Source organism: Syngnathus typhle, linkage group LG7 (assembly GCF_033458585.1).
Source record: "Syngnathus typhle isolate RoL2023-S1 ecotype Sweden linkage group LG7, RoL_Styp_1.0, whole genome shotgun sequence".
Lineage (NCBI taxonomy): Eukaryota > Metazoa > Chordata > Actinopteri > Syngnathiformes > Syngnathidae > Syngnathus > Syngnathus typhle.
Genome location: NC_083744.1, coordinates 12235109 through 12257469, shown reverse-complemented (window position 1 = coordinate 12257469; position 22361 = coordinate 12235109). Strand labels below are relative to the sequence as shown.

At 38.1% G+C, this 22361-nt stretch overlaps 1 protein-coding gene across 2 annotated transcripts; it reads left to right on the top strand.

Moving 5' to 3' along the window:
- Positions 1–2463: 2463 nt before the first annotated feature.
- On the top strand, positions 2464–18074 carry wt1a (WT1 transcription factor a). Of its 2 annotated transcripts, XM_061284253.1 has the most exons (9): positions 2464–3238; positions 5511–5633; positions 6842–6944; positions 9547–9630; positions 12563–12662; positions 14881–15025; positions 15731–15820; positions 15960–16052; positions 16244–18074. In XM_061284253.1, exons 1-9 carry the CDS (start codon positions 2770–2772, stop codon positions 16363–16365), a joined length of 1329 nt encoding a protein of 442 aa, XP_061140237.1. In that variant the 5' UTR covers positions 2464–2769; the 3' UTR covers positions 16366–18074. The 2 variants fall into 2 exon arrangements, with proteins under 2 accessions (XP_061140237.1, XP_061140238.1); XM_061284254.1 differs by lacking the exon at positions 9547–9630.
- The last annotated feature ends 4287 nt before the right edge of the window (positions 18075–22361 follow it).

The window sequence follows — 22361 nt, the reverse complement described above, 5'->3', positions numbered from 1 at the left end:
TTATTATTATTATTAGGCAAACTTTAAATTTGAGCCACAACGGTAATTTGAAGCAACACGTGTTTGCCATTTTTTCTTTTTTTTTTAGCAAGTGTAAAAATGAATGTTTTAACAATAATGAAGAGTACCGGCCTCCACCCCGGGCTGTTAATATGTATTGCAACCTATTAATTACAATTGTTCATCTTATTCCTGAAAGATGATTCACACTGGTGCCGTTATGATTCTAGTGGGTGGAGGCTGACATTGATTCCGTGGGGACTCAAATTGTGATCATACATTTTTGGATTTGAACCTTCATCATGGCCTTCACCAAAATGTCTGCCTTGTTCCTTGTACTATTTCGCTCCATTTATGGGAAGTGAGTCTTTTATTTTTGTATTTTGCCTACTACTGTATTTATTGTTGTACTCTGGCCACATAGTGTATATGCTGTGAAAAAGGTCAATAAATCCACAAATGTAATGGTGCCTAAGCAATATATAATGCAAGTATGATGTCACAACACTCGAGTCAGCACTTTAGTCAAGAGATTTTGCGAGAGATTTTTGTTGTGAGATTTTGCACAAGCATGGGGAGAAATAAAATGTATTATCGTTAAATACTCTGTTAAATACTGTTAAATACAAAGACAATCCATCTTAATTTTGATTGACCCTGTTAGAAGTATTAAAGTTGTTAATAAGTGAGATCAACCGAAATATTAGACACATCTTTCAACATGATGCAGTACAGTTGTACGCCACTGTAAACTTATCCATTATAAATCACATTGTTTATATAATATTCCTCCAGTGTCAAAAAGAACTAAGCATTGTTACCTTCAATCTAAATAATGCTCTTGTACTGTTTTTGCTATAGTCTATGTGTTATACTAACAAGGCTGTCTAAAGCACTCTCTTATTATTTATTATGCAACTGTCCAATGTTTCCCACACACAATGCTGCATCAAATACACTATGTCATTAGTTCATAGTCGAACGCATCATTTGTTTTCAACTGAGGTGACATTTGGACGCAAAGACATGTTTGTCTCTTTTGGCTCTGTGTTTTACTGATAAATGATCCACTGATCTATCATGATAAGCCTTGTGATCTGTGATAGGTTTCAAACAAAGAAATAAACCAGCAGCACCAAACGCACATTCCCTCCGACTCGTCTCATCGTGTCTTTTTTCTTTTGTCCTGCGTGCACGACCGCTTCCCCTCTCAATATTAACATAGCTGGCCATCCCAGAAGAGCACTCATGCATCTGACTGGTCAACCAATATTGCTGAAGATTGATAGCCACACCGTAGACAGTGGAACACATTCCTCCTCTCCAAACAACAAATTATCTTCAAATGAGAATTTACCGGTGTTATACTCACCAGTTTTTGACTAGCCACGGACAACAAGCATCTTAAACGGGCCTTCCGTACGCCCACGTTGGGAATGCATAATTGCACAAACATCCCATCCCTATAAGACACGTCTGGTGTTAATTGTTTTTTTTATTTCTAGCTTTTAATGTTGCAGATGTGCTTGAGTGCAAATTCTTATCCAATCCAATCTGTTCTGTCCCAAATTTTAGCATATTAGTACTGATACACTAATGCACAGTTTGTGAAACTTGTACTGTTGTGGGCAAAATAACAAGAGTTGTAATTTTAGTATGTGTGTGGAAAGCTTTGCTGAATAAAAGTGCCATTGTGCTAAAATTATACTGACAGTGAAAATGGTGAATATATAAAAACTTTTTTTTTTTCAGTCTGTGTATTATATTTTATTATTTTATCATGGTGGTGACATTCGTTCTGGAGAGGCCCCATCTCTTAGTTAACACGATTCAAATAATTATCAAACCAAATACTTTTAACCGGAATACAGATCATTTCATGTTGAAGTAACACTGTGCAATAAATATTGAAAATGCATATTCTTCATAATATTATAGTTGGACACAATAGAAATGCCATACATTTTACGTAAGTATGTAAACAATCTTTCAAGTATTAAAACAAAATATAATGTAGGGATAATAATAATAATGAGATAATAAAAGCTTTATTAGTCTCCCTATGGGGAAATTTGCAAATAAAGACATACATGTGGTAATATATTATAATTTAACAATATATTTTAACATCATTTTATTTTACTACAACCGTATCATGAAATATACACAATATTTTTGTAGACTGATTCAAAATATAATTGTATGTATTTTATAGTCATCTCGTTTGTGATGTTACGTTTTTTAAGAAAATAAACTCAACTTGTCATAATGCATTTTTTTAATGATTGTATGCATAAAATAAATGACTCAAAGAAAATATATTGGTGTTTAAATATAGTGTCACCTCCTGACTCCGCCTACAGATACACACAGATGGAGAGCATGGAGGGTAAAGAGGGCTACTCCTCCTCACTGGTCCACTCCTCTTCCTCCATTCACAGAGATCACTATTAGAGAAGACAACCTCTGTGCTTCTTGAATGGACCCAACACTCCTCCACGACAAAGCAAAGACCCCAGCCGGTTGTGTTCTTCTGTTTTTCTTTCCAACGTCGTAAAGTTGACCTCACCGCTGCATCACCATGAACTTGAGGAGTTTCCGCAGAGTGTGTGCTATTTTCAAAAAAACGACGGGCTTCAACTGAGCCAGACTTTGGCTAGACTTTTATGCAACAAGGTGGATCTTTGGGTGCGAGAGGGCAGTGAGGCTTTTTAATCGATAAGGAAGCAACGTCCATCATTTCATTTATTTTGTTAATTTTGGACCACAATGGGTTCAGATGTACGTGACCTGAACTCCCTGCTACCTCCCGTTCCAGCCGGGCCCAGTCCAAGCTGTCTAGCAGTCAACACGGCCCCACAGTGGGCTCCCGTCCTGGACTTCCACACTGCCACCTCCCCTTACTCATCTCTGGGACCCCCTCACACGTCCCTCGGGCCGCACTCGTTCATCAAGCAGGAGCCCAGCTGGGGGAGCGCGAGCGACCCCCACCACCTGGACTCGGATCCTCACTGCGGCCTCAGCGCCTTCACCGTCCACTTCTCGGGGCAGTTCACGGGCACGGGGGCCTGTCGATACGGGGCCGCCTTCGGGGGACCCCCTCCTGCACCGGCCCCCTCCGCCCAGCCACCTTCAGTCGGTGCCCCGCATCATCACCAACCCCCCAGCAGGATGTTTAGCAACCCACCATACCTGACCAACTGCATGGACACACAGCCTGCCGCCCGCAACCAGACAGGTACATGCTCTACTGTACACCTTTTTTTTTTTTTACATGTGTATGTGCACGTGTGTTACCTGCTCTATACAGATTGTCTTCATGTGTAGCTCATTCTCTTAACATAACATCTGTGTGACCTATGACCTATGTTGAGCTGTTGCCTTCACGGCCTCCAATTCCTTGTTCACTTCAATCCCTCAATGTCTCACTGACTTTCTAGAGTCTATGATAAGCAAGATTCTGAAGAAATAGAATGAAACTCACACTTTTCTACAAATTACTTTTGACTGTTGCTTTATGCAGTTTAAAGTTCATGGACGCGCTGCACTATTCCTAATGAAGTAGTTGTTAAAAGTTAAAAGAAAAAAAAAAAACATATATTGGGAAGACAAAGATTACATGGATACATCATTTAGCACCACAACTGACATGATAGAATTTGAAACAAAAGGCTTCTGTTTCTTTTTACGTGGAACTGACCTGCTGCACTCAGTCAGCACAATATTAGCTACACTCACAAATACATACACGATTCCATCAGTAAAGGTTGTGTCCAAAAATGCAATGCTTATTTTCCATTCATTTATCAAAGAGGTCATTAGTGGAGAGCTGCATTGCATCGGGCTGAAACCAGTTATATGAGAGAATAGTATTTAACTGAAATTACAACCGCAATAAAACCATTTTGTTAAATAAGAACCTCTCGGACAGTGATAGTGAACGCTGAGCGTTATTACTTTTGTAACGGCAGAATATGTGATGCAGCATATTTATTGCATTTTATTTGATTTTGCAAATGTGTTTGATGAAGTTCATGAGTTATGAATGTCAGCACCAGGGAAGACATGGAATAATTGTATCTGATGCTCTGACATTATTTTGACCCAAAATTCTGTATCATACATTTTATTGCCTGTTTTTCATAATCTAGATTAGATTTTTTTATTCTTTAAAAATACAACTATGTTTTGTTGAGCATTGCATTGCACACTAAAATGTTTGTCGCTTCTGATTCAATTCTACTAGCGAGTATTTTGATTTAAATACGATTTATGTAGATTGTAAAAAACTTGAAACATCAGTCAAATGTAAAATGAACAGTGATCAGTAAAATGAAGGATCCCAATCAACACAATTTCTCAAGTATAAAATACAATGCAGTAATTCACAGCTTGAAATCTTTAATTTTACAATAAATGATTAGGAATTAAGTGCAAGCAATTTAAATAACTTAGTGAAAGATAGTGAATGTTTTCTCAAGATGTTTCTTCCGCACAAGCATAGAAAGTCACAATCAATTTGGGAATTTGAGACCATTTTTGTGGCTTACAATTAAAATATTAATTTATCAATCCATTCAAATGGTCACTTTTGATGCCTTTTATCTTATTGTAAATCGACTGGATTTGATTTAGTGACCACATTATTATTTTCAGATTTCAAAATGGTTTTTAAATCATGGGCTAAAAGAGACAAGTCAAATGTCAACAATGAGGATCACATTCGGTTGTGTTCATTCAGGATAATAGAACTGTTTATCCGTGCCCAGTAGATTAATTAGCAATAACATGCTTATCAAGCAGATAATTTAGGAATAACATTATAATCAAAGCACTGAGCTGACCTCTGACCTGGTTTATCTGGTCCCCGCTGTGGCTGGACAAGCGCAGGCAAACAAACTAAGAGCAAGACTCAGGTCACACAGTAGAGCTGATAGCGGGGCAGGGTCACTCAGAGACCGAGGCGTCACCGCGAAAACTTCTACCTTGTGAAGAGGCACCCATGGCTGAGTCTAGTTCCATCTGGATGGACAATATGCCATTCACGGTTTGGTGGGTAATTAATGATTTTCAAATTAAAAGAGAAATTCAATTTCACATGGAAAAAACATACGCACTCATCAATGCAGGAACATGCAAAGGAAGTAGAAAATAATGGGATGAGTTTTTTTTTTTTTTCATTCCCACTCAATTTATCGCGCTACATTGCATTTAAACTTAACTCAGTGTGTGTTTGTGTGTCTTGCGTGTGTGATTTATGGGGGTGAGTTCTGCCATTTAGTCAGTCATGTCATCAATCACATCTGAGTCTCAGACATTGATTCAGCGTGTGTGTTTAAGTGTGTTTATTTGATTACAGATTTGACAACTAAATAGTTATTATACTAATAATATTTTGAGGTATAACTAATTGCTGTTTAATCAGAGCAACAACATGCTGATGATGGTGATTTAATTTTAAAATAAAAGATACATTAATGTGACTTGAATTTTGTGTTTGTGTGTTGCAGGTTACAGCACAGTCCCGTTCGATGGCGCCAGCAATTACGGTCACACTCCAACTCACCCCAGCTCGCAGTTCTCCAACCACTCCTTCAAACATGAAGACACTCTAAGTCATCAGAATTCCATCGGTATGTTTGATATGATGTAACATCGCACGAAATCAATGCGTCAGGGGACTAAAACAGATTTAACTGAATATGTATATTTATGTCTCGCGAGTGGGTGCACGACCGCATCTGTAAGACCGCTGACCTCACATTGGGGACGTCTTCTGACGTCTTCGTGTTGACCTGGTTTGTCAGAAGAATAAATCACCCACATCCTGACTCACAAACTCCCTGGGCTTCTCTTCTCATCCACTCTTTCATCCACCTACCCATCCCGTTAAAAATACTCAGCGTGTGTTAGTGGTGATAAGTGAAAATAGAGGGTTTTTTTGTGTTGTGTCATTGTTCCAATAAATTTTGGGACATCTTTGCAGCAGAAATAAGCAGCATTTTTGGAGGTGGGAGAGAAATTGGAATGCAAGGAACTGTCAAGGGAGCAGTTTACTCTCGAGTAGCAAACACAGGGAAAGAAAAATGAGATTTGGGGATAAAGATTGGAAAAGGGGATGAATAGAAAAGGCCTTAAAGAAGACTAACATAATGGAACTTGATACCCATCCTTGCTTTCCATTGACCCTGGGAGCTCCACAGTGGAAAGCAATCCATAACATAACTTCATCCGACCATTTGTACGTTTTTTGAATCAAATATTCCAATAGAAGTAAAAAAAGAATCCCTTCCTGGGTCAAATTGTTTTAATCATAACACCTTTATTAAATTGGATGGGCATTTTTCAATATCAAGAATATGTAAGGAGGCTATAGTGAAAATGTCTATGCAAATTCGCAAAATAGTGTCACAACAATTACCTTGAAAAAGTAGTTTCATAACTTTATGGATCATTTGCTTTTAAAAGTAACTAAGTTACTTCACTTCTATAACATGTTATTTAATTTTACTTTTATTTATTTCATTCTCTCTGTTTACTATGTTTTCATACTAGTGCTTTCTTTTCCCCATTAAAACATTTATTGGGGCGCTGGAATGCAATAATGGCATTTTAATTCATTTAGATTTTGATTTGAAAAACAGGTACATTTTTTGGAATAAAATTCTGAAGTCTATGCTGATGTTCAGCATTGCATTATACGAGACACGTGAGCTTGAAAACAGGTTAAGAATTACACGAATGCTGACAGAAACAATTGCGTGCAGTATACAATATGTCTGTGTGTGCCTCATTATGTACATGTTTGTATGCATGTGTATATTTTTGTGTATACGTGTAGCAGAGCAGCAGTATCCTATGCCCCCTTCAATGTACGGATGCCACAACCCTTCAGACAGCTGTACCGGCAGTCAGGCTCTGCTGCTGAGGAATCCTTACAACAGGTACATACACACACATACTTTGTACACATTGATTACAAATAGTGTCATGATGCTGACCTCACATGCAAAATCTATTTTTATGATACAACAGCAATTAAAGGTGGGAATTTTCTGCAACTATTGTTTCATTGTAATTCAGTGAACGATGACAGGATGCCGTTTGAACAGGATGTTCACCTTCAGGACAGGTCTCTGTGCCATTGAAGCAGTGCTTCTCAAATAGTGGGGCGCGCCCCCCTTGGGGGGCGCGGTGCTATTCCTGGGGGGGCGCGTGTGACCCTGGGGAACAGGCTTTTTTTTTGGCAGTACTAGAATAAAGTGTAATTGCGCGTTTACTACAGCAGGGGGCAGTGGCGCTCTCATTGTTACTTCTGTCACGTTTGCGACAGTGCAACATTTTACGACTTACAAGACAAGTTAGGATAGTCACGGTGGGGAGGGGGGGCGCGAATAGTTTTCTTCTTGCTAGGGGGGGGCGTAACAGAAAATAATTGAGAAGCACTGCATTGAAGCTTTCCTCTCGATGTGGTTCAATTTCCTTTCCTGATGTTTGTGTGTGCATGTCTAGACATATGATGGATGAGTTTGAAAAGTATTTCTGATGTGTGAATTAAAACTAGAATAGAGGTTGAAAAATTTGAAGTGGATCTGAAATCGCTCTTATAATTGGGCGATTCAATTATTTGGAAACGTATTAAGATAATCAGCAGAAAAATTGCGTCATTTTTGTTCTAACAATGGAATTGGTGTTGTTTCCGTTCTAAATGGCTTACCTAAAGTAAAATCTCACTTTGCATTGTCGCCAACCACGAGCATCTCCGTCCGTTATTGCATGTTAGTGTTGTAAGATAGCTAGTTGCTAAAACCAGAGATATACAACACCTAGAGTTTTTCTTTTCGTCGCAGTTCACTAGCACTCTATAAACATAACTCATTGAATTCCTCAACTATCACACATGGACAAATTGGAGTGGTAAACTGCATGTCTTGGGGATGTGGAAGGAAACCAGAGTACCCAGAGGAAACCCACACGGGCACAGGTAGAACATGCAAACTCCACACAGGAAGGCCAGAGACAGAATTGAACCCTTAAACCTCTGATCTGTGAGGTGGACATGCTAACCAGTGCACCACATATATATACTGTATATGCCGTATTTTCCCCACTATAAGGCGCACCTAAAAACCTCCAATTATCTCAAAAGCCGACAGTGCGCCTTATAATCCGTTGCGCCTTATAGTGCGGAAAATACGGTACATCAACTCTGGAAATCATGCAATCAATTACAATTAAAAATGATCGACTATCAGCCCATTACTTATGGGGACAAGTCATAAATGCAGCACTAGGAGTTTACCAGTTTCCGCTGCTTTTCCCAAAAAACATCCTTCACATTTTATGATAGTGTTTTCCTTCGAGAGTGCCGAGCAGCAGTAGAGTCTCTGTGAATGCCACAGTGTGATGTGGGTCTGTGTGTGTGCGTGTTTGCTGGGAAGCTACGGCTTATTTTTCTGACAATGACGACCAGCAGACCTCCAAGTTTATATTCCCCCCCTGTTTCTCTTCCACAGAAACATGCATACGCCTGCACGCACACACATATGGGTTGATGTGGTTGTCTAATCTCACAGCCTGGTACAAGTTGCACTGTGTTTAATTGGCATGATGTCAAGTTGGCCCACTTGATCCACATGAAATAAAATATGCTGATGTTGTATTAGGTGTGATTTATGTGGGGCTGTAAATACTGTATGTTGGTATTAGCATTTATTCTTTTTACCGTAAATATTGTTTCTATCCGTCAATGCCAGTGATGTATAGTGACAGAACAATTATTTGCTCTTCCGTTGGATGGCAGAAGATGCAGTTAACACATTTTTCCATGTTGCCATTTATAAGCAATAGCTTTTGTTCAACAAAGAGGGCCTACATTTCACACTAAGCAGAGTTGTGAGTAAATCAAAATATGAAACATTCATCATTGCTTCAGGAATAGTACTTTTTGGAATAATTTTGTTTGGGGAGACAAAAGTTGGGAAATAGATTGATAGTAACAATGAGGATATCAGATGAAATAAAATAAGATTTAGCTTACACACCAACCTTTGGTAAAACACATTGATGCTGTTTTATTCCTTTTAATGAAGTAATGAATTATTCAGTTGAATTGTTGAATCTTGTGTCCAGCCTCAATGTCAACTACAACTGTGCTGTTTGTGAGGCCCCACTAAATGGTAGCTATGCTTTGAGCAGGGTGTCACTCCCACTCGTCTCTCCAGATTGTTTGCAGGCTGTAGGTGGCGTATATAGGAGGCTGTAAATCCAGCATTTGCGCGTGTACATAAACGTGAGCATGAAAGGTCACGGCCATGCCTCTTGGCTTTGTTTCATTCATGTTGCTGGTGAGTTCAATTGTCTTGAGCAATATTTTTATCTTCTTTAACCTCAAATTGTGCGTGTGTGTATTTCTGTGCCTCTATGTGTAAATGTGTTGGCATTTGTCACCAGTGTTCCCTTGGGGACAACATGAAGCTACATAACATCACAAGGGGACTCTCAGCTCATGAGTTTTATTTTCTACATCTTGTTTGTCCTCCACAGTGGTGAAAATGTATATCAAATGACCTCTCAGTTGGAGTGTGTGGCTTGGAACCCTGTCAATACACTGGCATCCACCATGAAGAGGTAGGAACTCATCCATCGCTATCTTTACGAAGACGCAGCCAGTTGGGTGCAATTTTTCAAAAGTGAATTAGTGGTGTCTGCGGGAAGCTGACGTGCATATGGCAATGTTGGTTTAGTATATTTGTTATGTGGCAGGGTGGAGGAGTGGTTAGCGGATATGGCTCACAGTACTTAGGATGGGAATTTGAGTCCAGGTTTGCGTGCACTCCCTGTGCTTGCATGGGTTTTCTTGGAGTACATTCTCCAAAAACATTCATTTAAGTGTCACTGGAGTCTCTATGTGGCCCGCGAAGACAAATTGTGCATCAAATTCGTGTGTCATTACTAGAATTGCAAATTGTCTTCACTTTTAATAATATCTTTGATTTTAAATATTTGACCAGTTTTTACTCATCTGATTTGAATAAGAATTATTTGTCAGTTTGTTTTGTAGCTTTTACTGTAGGTGCTCATACATTTATTTGCATCATTATGGCCCTCCAAAAGACTCTAAAAGCTAACAAATTAGACAAATCCAAGAACAAATTAAAACTGAATTAAAAAAAAAAAAAAGTCCACATCCAGTAGTGTAATCAGGTTTGTTGCCTTTCTTCCCTCCTGCTTCATGGAAACTAACACACAAACAAAACATTAACTTATTAGATCAGAATTTTAGACCTGATTTTGAAAGGAGACTACATTTATGTCCTTTCTTCATGGACAAACTTAGAACCCAAATATGCAAGTTTTGGGAGAAAAATATGTTTAACAAAATGCAATTTAAAAATCCATCCACATTGTACTACTGCAGTGTCATCATGACCTGCAAATGCTTTTGAATCAGCAGGCATCCACCCACCATAGTAAATGAACAGGTGTGTGTTTCATACGTGAATGCTTCTTATAAAGTTGTGTACGTGCATGAAAAGCTAGTTTAGAAAAGTATGTGTCAAATAGGGTTGGCGATGAAAGTTTGATTAAAATGTCTTGCTCTTCATTTGTGCCGCTCTATCAATGGGGGATACAGAGGCATGGGGGAGTAAGGTTGAAGAGGAAGAGATGAGAGGGAGGAAGAGGTGGGAGTCGTTGGAAGAGAATGAGATAAAGAGAAACTGGTTGGAGGAAGAGGAAGCATTGGGGAGTTGAGCACAGTTTTAGTTTAGGTCACACAAACACACACAAGCTGCATGGGATTTTCTCAATGTGTACGTGCATGAAACATTAGGCGGGTTGTTGTGTAGCATATTGTAGATGTTTGATGTTGCATAAGATGCTCAGCTGACACTGTTGCGATGAGTTAAAGTGTAAGACATGGACCCCAAGTTCCATCTTCATAAAGAGTGCTAGTCGCTTTACATTGACTTTTCAATCTGTGTACTTTTGGTGGTTGTAGTTTGCAGTAATGTCAAACTGCAGTGTCCCATATACAGAGTTGTTTCTAATATTTTAATGGCCATATTTTGGTTGATGAAACATTTCTCTTCTGTTATTGTACTGCACAGGTGTCAAACTCAAGGCCCGGGGGCCAGATACGGCCCACTACATCATTTTATGTGGTTGAAGACAAATTGTGCATCAAATTCGTGTGTCATGACTAGAATTGCAAATTGTCTTCACTTTTAATATCTTTTTGTTTTTAATATTTGACCAGTTTTTACTCGTCTAGTTTGAAAACGAATTATTTGTTTTGTAGCTTTTATTGTATATAATATGAGGTGCTCATACATTTATTTGGGTTGACAAATAAATGCCATTGTCTGGCAGATGTAGCGACAAGATTCTGCTTGCTTACAGACAGAGGGTAATACACACACGTTTCTCAGTGGATGTTATCAGAAGATGTTGAAGGTTACCCTTGCAGATGTGTCGCACAATGCAAGTGTTGTTCTACTCCTCCACACGGTTATCCAGAGATAGGATGATCCCAGACTTATCAAACTTCTTTCCTCAGCCACTTTGTCCAGCCAAGAGATGTAACCCTATTTTGATGCCAAACGGAATTGTGTGCATGAATGGAGTTTTATTTCTTCGTCTATTTTTTATTTTTATTTGCCACGTGTGTTGTTGTGGGAGTGAACACAGTCGGCTTGCTTCAGGTCAATAGAAATAGAGTGGTTCCTTTTTTCATTTAGCGCCGGAGAAGCATGTATAAACTAACTCGCTGGAGTCCATGCAGATGCAAAGTACATGACCAAGGAATTACAATAAGATCTCCACTTGCTGATGATGTTAAGATGGTCAGCGTGATCGTAGATCGTCACTGTGAAGTGGCCACTTGGACAACGGCTCAGGGGGTGATTTTAAAATTATTCTAAAGATGTTATCATGTATGAATGAAATGTATTAGGACTTCCACCACACATTCACAGTGGTCAGAATCTGTCTGACAGCACCTTGATCAGAGTCACTAAAATCGTGTTACACCACCTGTGCCACAACTTAGACCTGCTTTCAGATACTCTGTGTACTTTCAGCCACTAAATCAGCAGGGGCACAGGGGGAAATGTAAAAAAATGTTCACTGTAACGCCCAGCAAAAACATGTCTGATAATTTTATTCATCATAATTTTCTCAGACTTGCTTTGTCTGGTCCCTCACATGGGATTTATTTTCCCAGGTGACCTGACCAGAAATATAAACACTATCAAAACTTAGCTCCTCGTCCCGAATACTCCCTAGTCTCACTGAAACGCCTTTATTGTATGCTTAATTCTGATTCAATTTTTGGATCCAGAATATATCAAAGGATTGTGAGATCTTGCAAAAGTTGTTTTTCCCTCAACCTTGATTTTTTTTCTCACTTATTCTCTCAGGGGCACCATACAAGGCAGACGGCACAGACCCAAATGTTGTGTGCTTTGTGTCTACTCCACATTTTTACCTCATTTGGCCCTAGTAAATTTCTCAGAACAGCAACTTGACCCTGCTCAAATCTTGTCTCTTCTCTTTGTAGTCATGCAGGGGGCTACGACAGTGACCCAAGCGCGCCCATGGTGTACAGCTGCAGCACACAGTACCGCATACACACACATGGCGTCTTCAGAGGAATACAGGTATGTCTGTCTGTGGACTAAGCATTTAATGCTTTAATTTCACTTCATATCCCTTATGCGTGGTTCTAGGTAGCCTAAATCTAGCTTACCTTTTTTTTTTTTTTACCAAATTGCCAGATGTGTAGTGGGCTGTGGCAGGAATGCCCAGTGCAGTGTCGCACGGCTACCAAATTTATAAACATGACTGGCACAAAAATGATGTGCCGTCTCCTTTCTGGAACCAAATTGTGGATAAATTGGGGGTTATGCTGAAATAGAATTTACACTTGTTTTTATGCAAAGCAAATGGTTGCCAGTTTACCAAAATAGGGCCCTTTGATACATGTTATGATCTCAGTGCTATATGCTTTATGATGTTTCTTGTTTTTGACTTTGTGATGAGCTATAAATGATGCTTTGAGAGATTTAGTAATCCCCTGTTTAGATTCAAGATTTTTGGTGTTTTCCTTCAAGAATTCAGAATAAATCCAGACTGAGTCAAGTGGAGTAGTGGACAGTTTTCAACTATTTAGAATGTTGGCAGACTGTATTTTATAAAAACTGATTCCGTATGAATGATATAGCTCGGCTCATTGTTGTGCTAATTGCACAATGATCGCACCACTAGCAATATGATATTTATCATCTCTCTGTATTGAGTTTGAAGATCCATGAATGTGAATATGAACCTAAAGTCTACAAATGATCATCTGCCATCTGAATCTCTTGCCGCTACTCTATCCTCCCAGAAGAGTCCTACTCTAGAAGTGATGTTAACTGTAAGTCGCTATCTGGTTTACTAGTTCATCTTTTGGAATCACCAGTGAAATATATAGCACGGTATACAGTCACCTTCCACACCATTTTGATTCACTCTCTGGATTTTGTGCAATCTTGCAATAGCCTCAGGTTGAGATTTAGCCATAACAGTTTTTATCATGCAATTTACAGTTTGCACAGTACAAAGAAGCATTGCAGGAATGACAAGAATGTATAACTACTACATCTGGTCCTCTCCCCATTTCTGATACGGCTCGATCTTAGCTTGCAGGCAATTATTTCCAATCTGTGAAGATTCATTCAACAAAAGAACTGAAGCAAACTGAGTACCTCCAACTACTGCCACATTTACACACAGATTCTAAAGAGTCCTCGGCAGATAGGAGTGTTTAGTCTGCTAAAACAAACCTGTTTACCCCCACCAGTCCATCTCAGACCCACGTCAACCAGGTACAGAATGTTTCCGTCCTGACTGACGCTGGTGCTAACTGTGAAGACTTAAATTACTGATCTGATTTTTTTTATTTTATTTTTTCATAGAGTAGGACTTTGTCTGTGTTGACCACAACAAAAAAGTTTGCCTTTTTGTCTTTGAGCCACATCCACAATAGCCAGGATGCATACTTGTGTCTTTTGGGCTCACATGTACCAGAGGTGCTTCATGCAGGTTTTCATTTCATACAATAGTGAATTGGCTTTCTTGGAACATGATCAGCCAAGCTGTATTATTAATTTGAATATGTTTTGTTTTTTACCAAATTGGTTACTTCTGGCAGTCAAACTGGTCCGAAGTAGCTGAGCAGGCCTTTTTTGTTTGGACTGACTACACAATGTGATCCAGTGTCTTGAACGTGCTGCAAACATGTGCTTGGTCTGAAGAATGACAGAGGTGTTTTAAAGCAGGCAAAGTGCATCAAAGTTAATGGAATCATTCTTCATGCTTGGTCACCTTTTGATGTGAAGATTTCAATGGGGCAAACATTTAGAGGCAGGAAATTAACATGGGTATCTTACAAATGTAACAATCACAGGTTTCACAAAAGAGAGACAAAATAGTTCAAATTCCTTCAAACCGTATAAAGATAAGGTCTCGCTTTATTTTCCTGATTGTTGTTGAACTCTTATTGTGTTCTTTATGGTATTTGCTGTGATTCTCTTCCGCAGGGCATTTGCAGTGAGCAGCAGGGTTCTAATGGGGCGCTCTGTCTAAAAGGCGTGACTAACAGCTCCCAATGGGCTGCAGTCAAATCGGGGTCACCTTACAGCTAATTATTATCAAATGAAAATAAAGAAGGAATAAGACTATTTTATTTTAATGATCCCAAAAGAGCAAGGTTGATTAAATTACATGATTAGTCTTATTAACTGAATGGAATAAATATAAATCAGAATGTCTGGATTATATTTTACAGGCATGAGATATTTCATTTGTTTTGTTAATGTGTGTGTGTGCATGCAGGATGTAAGGCGGGTTCCCAGCATTGGTCCAGCAATAGTTCGATCAGAAAGCAGCGAGAAACGTCCATTCATGTGTCCACACCCAGGATGCAACAAGCGCTACTTTAAGCTGTCTCATCTGCAGATGCACGGCCGCAAACACACAGGTGAATGCAAGAGTGCATTGTTACTTCTTTGTGCCTTTTTGAGTTTTATCAGACCCCTCTCCCACACACATACACACTTTATTAAAGCAAAATAACTCGCAAGCAAGTTCAAACTAATTTAGTTGTTGTGAATTATAGGCAGGGGGAAAAAAGATGAGTGAAAATATTCATGTGTATATCTTTCACTGCTTTAGTTTTATTATTTTTGCTACAAAGTGTTAAAAATATACCATCAAAAATCTGATTTTTAAATTTAGCATTACATAGTATATATTACAAACTTAAGTTATAGTAGCATAATAACGTTGACTTGAAGTAGAGTGTTTTGAATAGCATTTCTAACTGTGATACAATTTTAGCCAGGGGATAATAAGCATATAGAATTACATACTTGCATTTAAAATTTCATGCCCATTTTTTTTTTTTTATAATCAAATGCTTTATTGTATCTTTAAATATACAAAATAAGTCAAGACAGATGTGTGCAATGCTATCCTCCATTGCAAAATATTAAATTTAAAGCTCCTTGCCATGACTTGTTTTCTCATCTTTGTCTATCACTGCACAAGGACACTCTTGTTTGCTGTCCTGTTCTTAAGCAAACATCTGGCATTGAGGAGTCTATTGCTTCTGTTATTTTTTGCCAAACAGACAAGTACAGGGAAATTTGTGCTCGCTCAATACCCTCTCTTTGTCTGCGTCTAGGGGAGAAACCTTACCACTGTGACGTTGCAGAATGTGGTCGGGGCTTCTCTCGCTCTGACCAGCTCAAAAGACACCAAAGGAGACACACAGGTTTGATTATTGGCTCTACTTCTGTCTCTGCTCTACTTTATTTTTCTGTCTCCCTCTCTGTGCGCGTGTGCTGAAAATTTCTCTCATGTGTGTGTGTGAAACTCCCATCTGTGTGCATGCAAATTGTACACGTGTTCAGGAGTTAAACCCTTCCAATGCGAGACGTGTCAGAGAAAATTCTCTCGGTCTGATCACCTTAAGACACACACCCGGACTCATACAGGTAAAACAAGTGCGTAAACTTTAATTTTTTCTTTTATACCTCATCCATGTTCATGTTTACAGAATATAATAATTTATGATTTGGACATAACGGATACATAGATTACTGCATGGAAAAATAACAAAAGATATTTCAATAATACTTTGTTTTCCTAACCCTCTTTTTTTTCCCCATGTGCACGTCTCCCACTCACCCTTCAGGCGAGAAGCCGTTCCATTGCCGTTGGCCAAACTGTCAGAAGAAGTTTGCCCGCAGTGATGAGTTGGTGAGGCACCACAACATGCACCAGAGAAACCTCACCAAGCTCCAACTGACCATCTGAGTCTGCGTTCACTCACTGTGGTAAAACGATAGCGTCGGACTGATCGATTGTTCATACTTTTGTCTGCCAAAATCATTGCAGCAGAAACCGAGGTTGCCCAAGGACATTTCGTTCTTTCCTTCTTGAATGTGTGTCCACTCATGAAATTCCTGTGCCCATTCCTTTTGAGGGTTAAAGTAACCCGAGTGCTCTCTGGTGAAGCTTCAAATTATTAGCTTCAGCCCTATCTGAACATGACTCACTGAGCAATTAATCAGATTTCACAGAAAAACCTTGGGAGTCATAAAAGCGCACTTTTCACCCGAATACTCCCCAAGAGCATTAAATGTGATTTAATGATTGTGGAAAAAGTTGTACCTCACAGAAATAATTTAAACCCGAGCAAGCAGACTTACATCTAATCTAAAGGGCCCAGTGTAATCATTACAAAAGTAACTCATCAGCGTCATCTTACATTTCGGCATCCGTTTTTAGGGGGCTGATTGCTAATCCAGTTTATTCATACTGGACCAACTCTAATTGATTGTAAGATCAATTCATTAGAAGTCAGAATAGAAGCCATGCATAATTTCTTGTACATTTTTGCATGGCAAAATGGTCAGATAGAAATTATGTTGTGGTAAGCAGAGAGTGTAATTTGTCACAATATCAGGAACAAATCAAATACAATAAAGTGTTTGTCATCACCACTTTTGTAAATATCACCTGTTCAACTATTTATTTTTATTTCATGGATTGAGTCACTGGAACATAAGGGAGCTTGCTATGTGCTCTTACTTTTTTTTTTTCAATGCTGTAAAAAAATGTCAAAGGTCATGTTTGTAAAGGTGAAACAGCTGAAATGTCGTGATCATTTGCATCTGACTTGGCAGACAGTAATTTTAGTGTTTTTGTCTGGGTCGCACTGTCAACAAAAATTGTAGTTAGGTGTTCAGTCATGTGATGTAAACTTTTTTTTTAATTCAACTCTCGTGCGTCAACATTGCCTTAGTTTTGTGTGTAGGGGTGTAAATAATAATGGACTCGGCCTTTGTTTTACACACTGCATGTTCTCAAATGTCTGTTGGGTCACACTGGCTCTGTGACCAGGACATGGTCAAGATGTAAATAATTTTGCTTTGCCATGGGAACTGAGTTTTTCATGAGGATACATGTGACTTTTTGGTGGGTGAGGGGGTGGGTTGTCTTTGAATGTATCCTGGAACTATTTTTGTTTCTTCTTTGACATGTAATAACAATTAAGCTGTAAAAAGTAAATGCCAGTGAAATATTATAACGATGAGTTCGCTGTATAAATGTTTTCTGTTACATTGTAGCCATTATTATTATTATTTATTCAGGTTTAAGCAATTTTCTATTAGCAATTATGAAATGTGCACAAACTAACTGCTGAACAGCTCCGTTGTCACACTCTTTTCAACTTTGCCTATAAAATAACAAACCATAACATTAGGATTATTTTGTCCTAATTTAATTGACCCTAACCGCACACTGATGTATCATATTCCATCTCTACAAAGAAAATGCATTTTGATTGACCTATAAGCATTATTGTGTCATGCCCAAAATTCATACCTATGAACAATTTTAGCGATAACTGTATTTAACAAATGTTTGCATTGGTGTAGAAATATACACGGAATAGTAGAGCAATGAATATTTTACCCCTTTTACTGTACAATGGAACAAATAAACTAAATATGGTGTGAGGCAGTTGTACGTTGATACCACAGTAAATAACTATCAAAAGACAAATTATTTAAAAACTTTTTTTGGACTGTCTACCAATACAGTGTTATCTGTATTGCTTTTATGCAGCTCTTAATAAATCTCAAGGTGGGTGTAGGTGTACCTAATATAGCGCCCAGTGAGCGTATTCGCTTCTGAGCCAAAACTGATCTCCCCCGAAAATATTGTCATATACATTATCACACACGCGTACTTAGTACAGTACAGTACCAACCACTTTCCTCTCTTTATCTCTGGCCAGATTCTTCATTACATTCCTCGACTCCCCATTGGGTGAAAAGGGCTGATAAAAAATGAACATGTTTTCTTTCAGTGTCTCTCAACTCTCTTTCACTCCCCTTGTGTTCCTTCCTCTCGTCTCCCCTCTCCGTCCTTGCTCGTACAAAACTTTTTTTTTCATTTCCTATAGCCGCATAAATTATGATGCTCAGCTTCACAATAATGTGATATTTTCAAGTTTGTACGGAGAAAATAACAAGAGCAGAAGAGAGACGAGACTGATGGAGGGCAAGATGGATAAAGACAGATCCAGCAATGTTTCTTTTGTGAACTTTTATCGCAAGTTTAGCCAAAGTGTTAGTGTAAATCAGACATGTCCAATTCCCTCTGTGGAATTCCCCTGAAACTCCCCAGGGCCTTTGTGCTATATCTCAGCTGTCGGACAAGGCCTCTATCTCCCATCTTACTCTGCTTTGTGTGTGTTTATGTGTGAGCTTCACTGTTTCATCTTGGTCCAGTCTCATTGCTCAAGGCCTTTGAAGCCAGGTAGCTGCTCAGTGTAACTGTGACTTTGGCCACTTTTACATCCAGTTCCTCAATTGAAGGGGGGCATGAAAAAAAATAAAATAAAAGATAGAGAGAATATACACTGCCAATTAGGCACATGAAGATCCAAATTACATATTGTACTGTACGTTTTGGAGAACTTACTTTTATTTCAGACGTTTAATTTTTAACCTTTGACCAAATCATATACTTAATTAAACGCAATTCGTGTTAAGTAAATTAAGTTTTCTTGTAATATAAACAAGTTTAAAAAAAAAAATAAAACTTCATCCTGTATATTTCTCAGAAAATAAACTGTAAAGCTGTATAATCATGTATGACCATGTTTATTGACTTTTATGTCAAGGAGTTTTAACTCACTGTGATTGATTGACTACAAGCTCTGAAAATACTTTCTTCATCCATCCATTTTCGACACCACCTATCCTCACTGGCGAAAGCGATTTGAGGTGAGATGCAGGGGACAGCATGGACTGGTCACCAGGGTACATGCTAACAACCATGCACACGCTTCGAGGAGTTTTCAATTTGTCCTCCGTTCAAGTGTTGAATGAATCCAGAGCACCCACAGAAAAAATACATGCATGGGCAATGTGTCAAGCAGAGACCCCAGTTGGAAAACCACTCTAATTGAGCCAAGATACACCAGTCACAATCAACAATCCAATTTCACAACATACTACCAAACAAAATACTTAAATTCTAATGGATGCTATGTTGGCCCTGAAGTGCAAAACACAAAGGCAAAAAACTAAAATGAACTAAACTAATCTAAAAACAACTACAAATAAAAACAATAATAACTATTCAAAACAATAACTAGATACAACAACAAAAACTACTCAACAAAAGCATAACAAGTACAACAGCAAATTAAAAAAAAAGCACAAATATATAAGGAAACAAAACAACAAAATTAGATTCAACCGAAAATAAAAATTTAAAACACACACACACAGACAAACACACACCGTCCTTTATTGATTTCGTGCTGCTTTATCAGAATAGTGCAACCATGACAAAAAAACAATTGCATTTGGTAAAAGGATATTTAGGACAAATGTTGACAACGCACAAATAATAGTAAAATGAGGACAAATCTATTTGCTACAGGAAACTGTTTATCCTTTCTAGTTTCATTTGGTGAGGGTTATATTTTATTACTGTATGACACAACCTGATAATGCGCAAAGCAATGTAGACTAATTTTTGCACTTGACAATTTCTGGAAGAATCAACTTTTTCTGCTTTAGTAACGCATAATAAAAGTATCAATGAATTTAAAAAGCAAGTCATAATGAATAAACAGTAAAACAACGTGTACTAAATGTGACACCATCATGTTTGCATCATGTTTATTATATTTTTTTAATGTATACATTTGAATAAAATTGCATAAAAAAATTACCAATGAAGCTACCATTAGTTAATACCATTATTATTTTATGCAATTAAATGAAGAGCTTATTTAATTTACTTTATAAATATGTATTCATAATTGGTAAAACTTGTTAACGATGTGCTGAATGCAACAGAACTACCCCGTATAAGAACACATTCATAAGTACTTTGAAGGAGTTGATGTAAAGTTAAACATACACAATGGTTTAATGCTTAATGATGTTAAACACTCCAATGCATTAAAACATATATATATATCCCAAGCAAGGCAAGACAGCGGGCGTTGAAGGCTGCTCAGTCATTTAGTGTCTACCGCCACCGTGTGGTTAATGTGTGTATGCTGTCATCACGGCGAACCAAAAGCGATTTAGTATCAAGTTTGAATCAATCATCTATACACAAACAATTGGCAATCAAATCCCACTTTTGAGCAATTTACAGTTTTCTGATATTTGAGGAATGTGGGAGGAATCACAATAAGCCAGAGAAAGAAGATGCAGATGTAGGAAGGTCTGTGCCAAGATATGAACTCAGAATATTTTGTCTTTAAGGACGTACGTATGAATGTATTTTTATATTTGTATATTTATTTTTATATTCTGTCATCATGCTTGTCATGAATGCCACATAGGATATTTTAATGTATTTAGTCATTTATACTATAAATCTTACTTTCGTTACTAGTTACTTAATCTTGTTATTCATATGAGGTGTTTCAGTACAAAAATAGTAATAAAGTTGTCTGTTAAAAGAGTTGCGGAAAATAATTGACACAATATTGGTACAATGGCGACAAATACTTTTGTTTGAGCTGTTTTATGCAACAATATAGTAGCATAAAATAAGAAGTTGAACAGTTTGCATGCATGTTCTCCCTGTCCTTAAGTGATTTTCTTTTCCTATATTCCCCAGAAATGTATATTTTAAGCTCAATTGAAGACTGGAAATTGATGTACAACGTGTATATGCACTGTAAAAAAATAGCAAGTGAATTTTATTTTGTATTATTTAGTGATTACATTTAATTACTTGTTTTAAAACAACTAAACAACTGTTAAGCAATATCACACTATAACGATTGATGGTCATTGTTTTCCAAAGTAAAAGCAAGTGTTGGCAAATGTTTATTTTGATTAAACACTGCTTTTGCTGCAGTAAAGGAATGACAGAATTATTACTTTTGAGAGCCTGGAAGTGGAACATTTGGACAATCTTTAGTCAAGATAAGTCTCCAAAAAATTATTCGATTATTAAAATAGGAGGCAAATAATTTGATAATCGGTTTGTTGGTGATTAATCGATTAATTTTCACACGTCTATGTTAAATCTTACCTGATATGTGTAAGCAGTGTGCGCTGCTGCAAACACGAGCGTTGTTGATGCATTACATGCCCTCCTCCTTCTTTTAAGGCCTTGTGCAATTAGAAGTGGTCATCACTAGATGACACCAATGTTTAATTAAAAATGAATTAAAATGTAATCACGTGACTAACCATGCAAAACGGTAACAATTTGTGTACGACATGCACAACTAAGTGCTTAACATGGAAACCAGAACAGATGAACTAGTTTATTGTGGGCAAATTACTTTATGACCACGTTTTGATTTTTCACAAAGTTTCCACATTTCCAATGAGTCGGATTATAAATGGAAACTCATTCCTCGTCCTAAACCCTTTAACCTTCCTGCAGTGTCAGGCTTTACTAAAGGTGTCTCGGGAATGTGGTTCAACTTGGGTCCCGTGTACTGCTTTGCTATTTGGAGAGAAAACAGACGCGTTACATAACCGCTCCATTGAGCCTGCGGGAGCGAGACGGAATGCATTGACGTCACGAGGAAGGAAGGGCTCGCTCGCTCGCTCACTCGCTCCCTCTTTCCCCCGCCGCTTTTATGGAAAGCCTTTTGAGCGTTTATTCCAAATCGTTGATATCTAGTTTAAGGTCGATGAACTACTCTGTCCTTTATCCTTACAAGAAAGGCAATTGTAAAATAAACAATTAACACTATGTATTTTTGTTAACGGGTTTTTTTCCACTACATGTGCAACTTTTGACACATA

What these genes read in the sequence shown, in the direction of transcription:
- wt1a (XM_061284253.1), top strand. Translation starts at nt 2,770, where the DNA reads ATGGGTTCAGATGTACGTGACCTGAACTCCCTGCTACCTCCCGTTCCA. An exon ending in GCGTCTTCAGAGGAATACAG is followed by an intron (nt 12,663 to 14,880) that starts GTATGTCTGTCT and finishes GTGTGCATGCAG; the next exon opens with GATGTAAGGCGGGTTCCCAG. An exon ending in GCACGGCCGCAAACACACAG is followed by an intron (nt 15,026 to 15,730) that starts GTGAATGCAAGA and finishes GTCTGCGTCTAG; the next exon opens with GGGAGAAACCTTACCACTGT.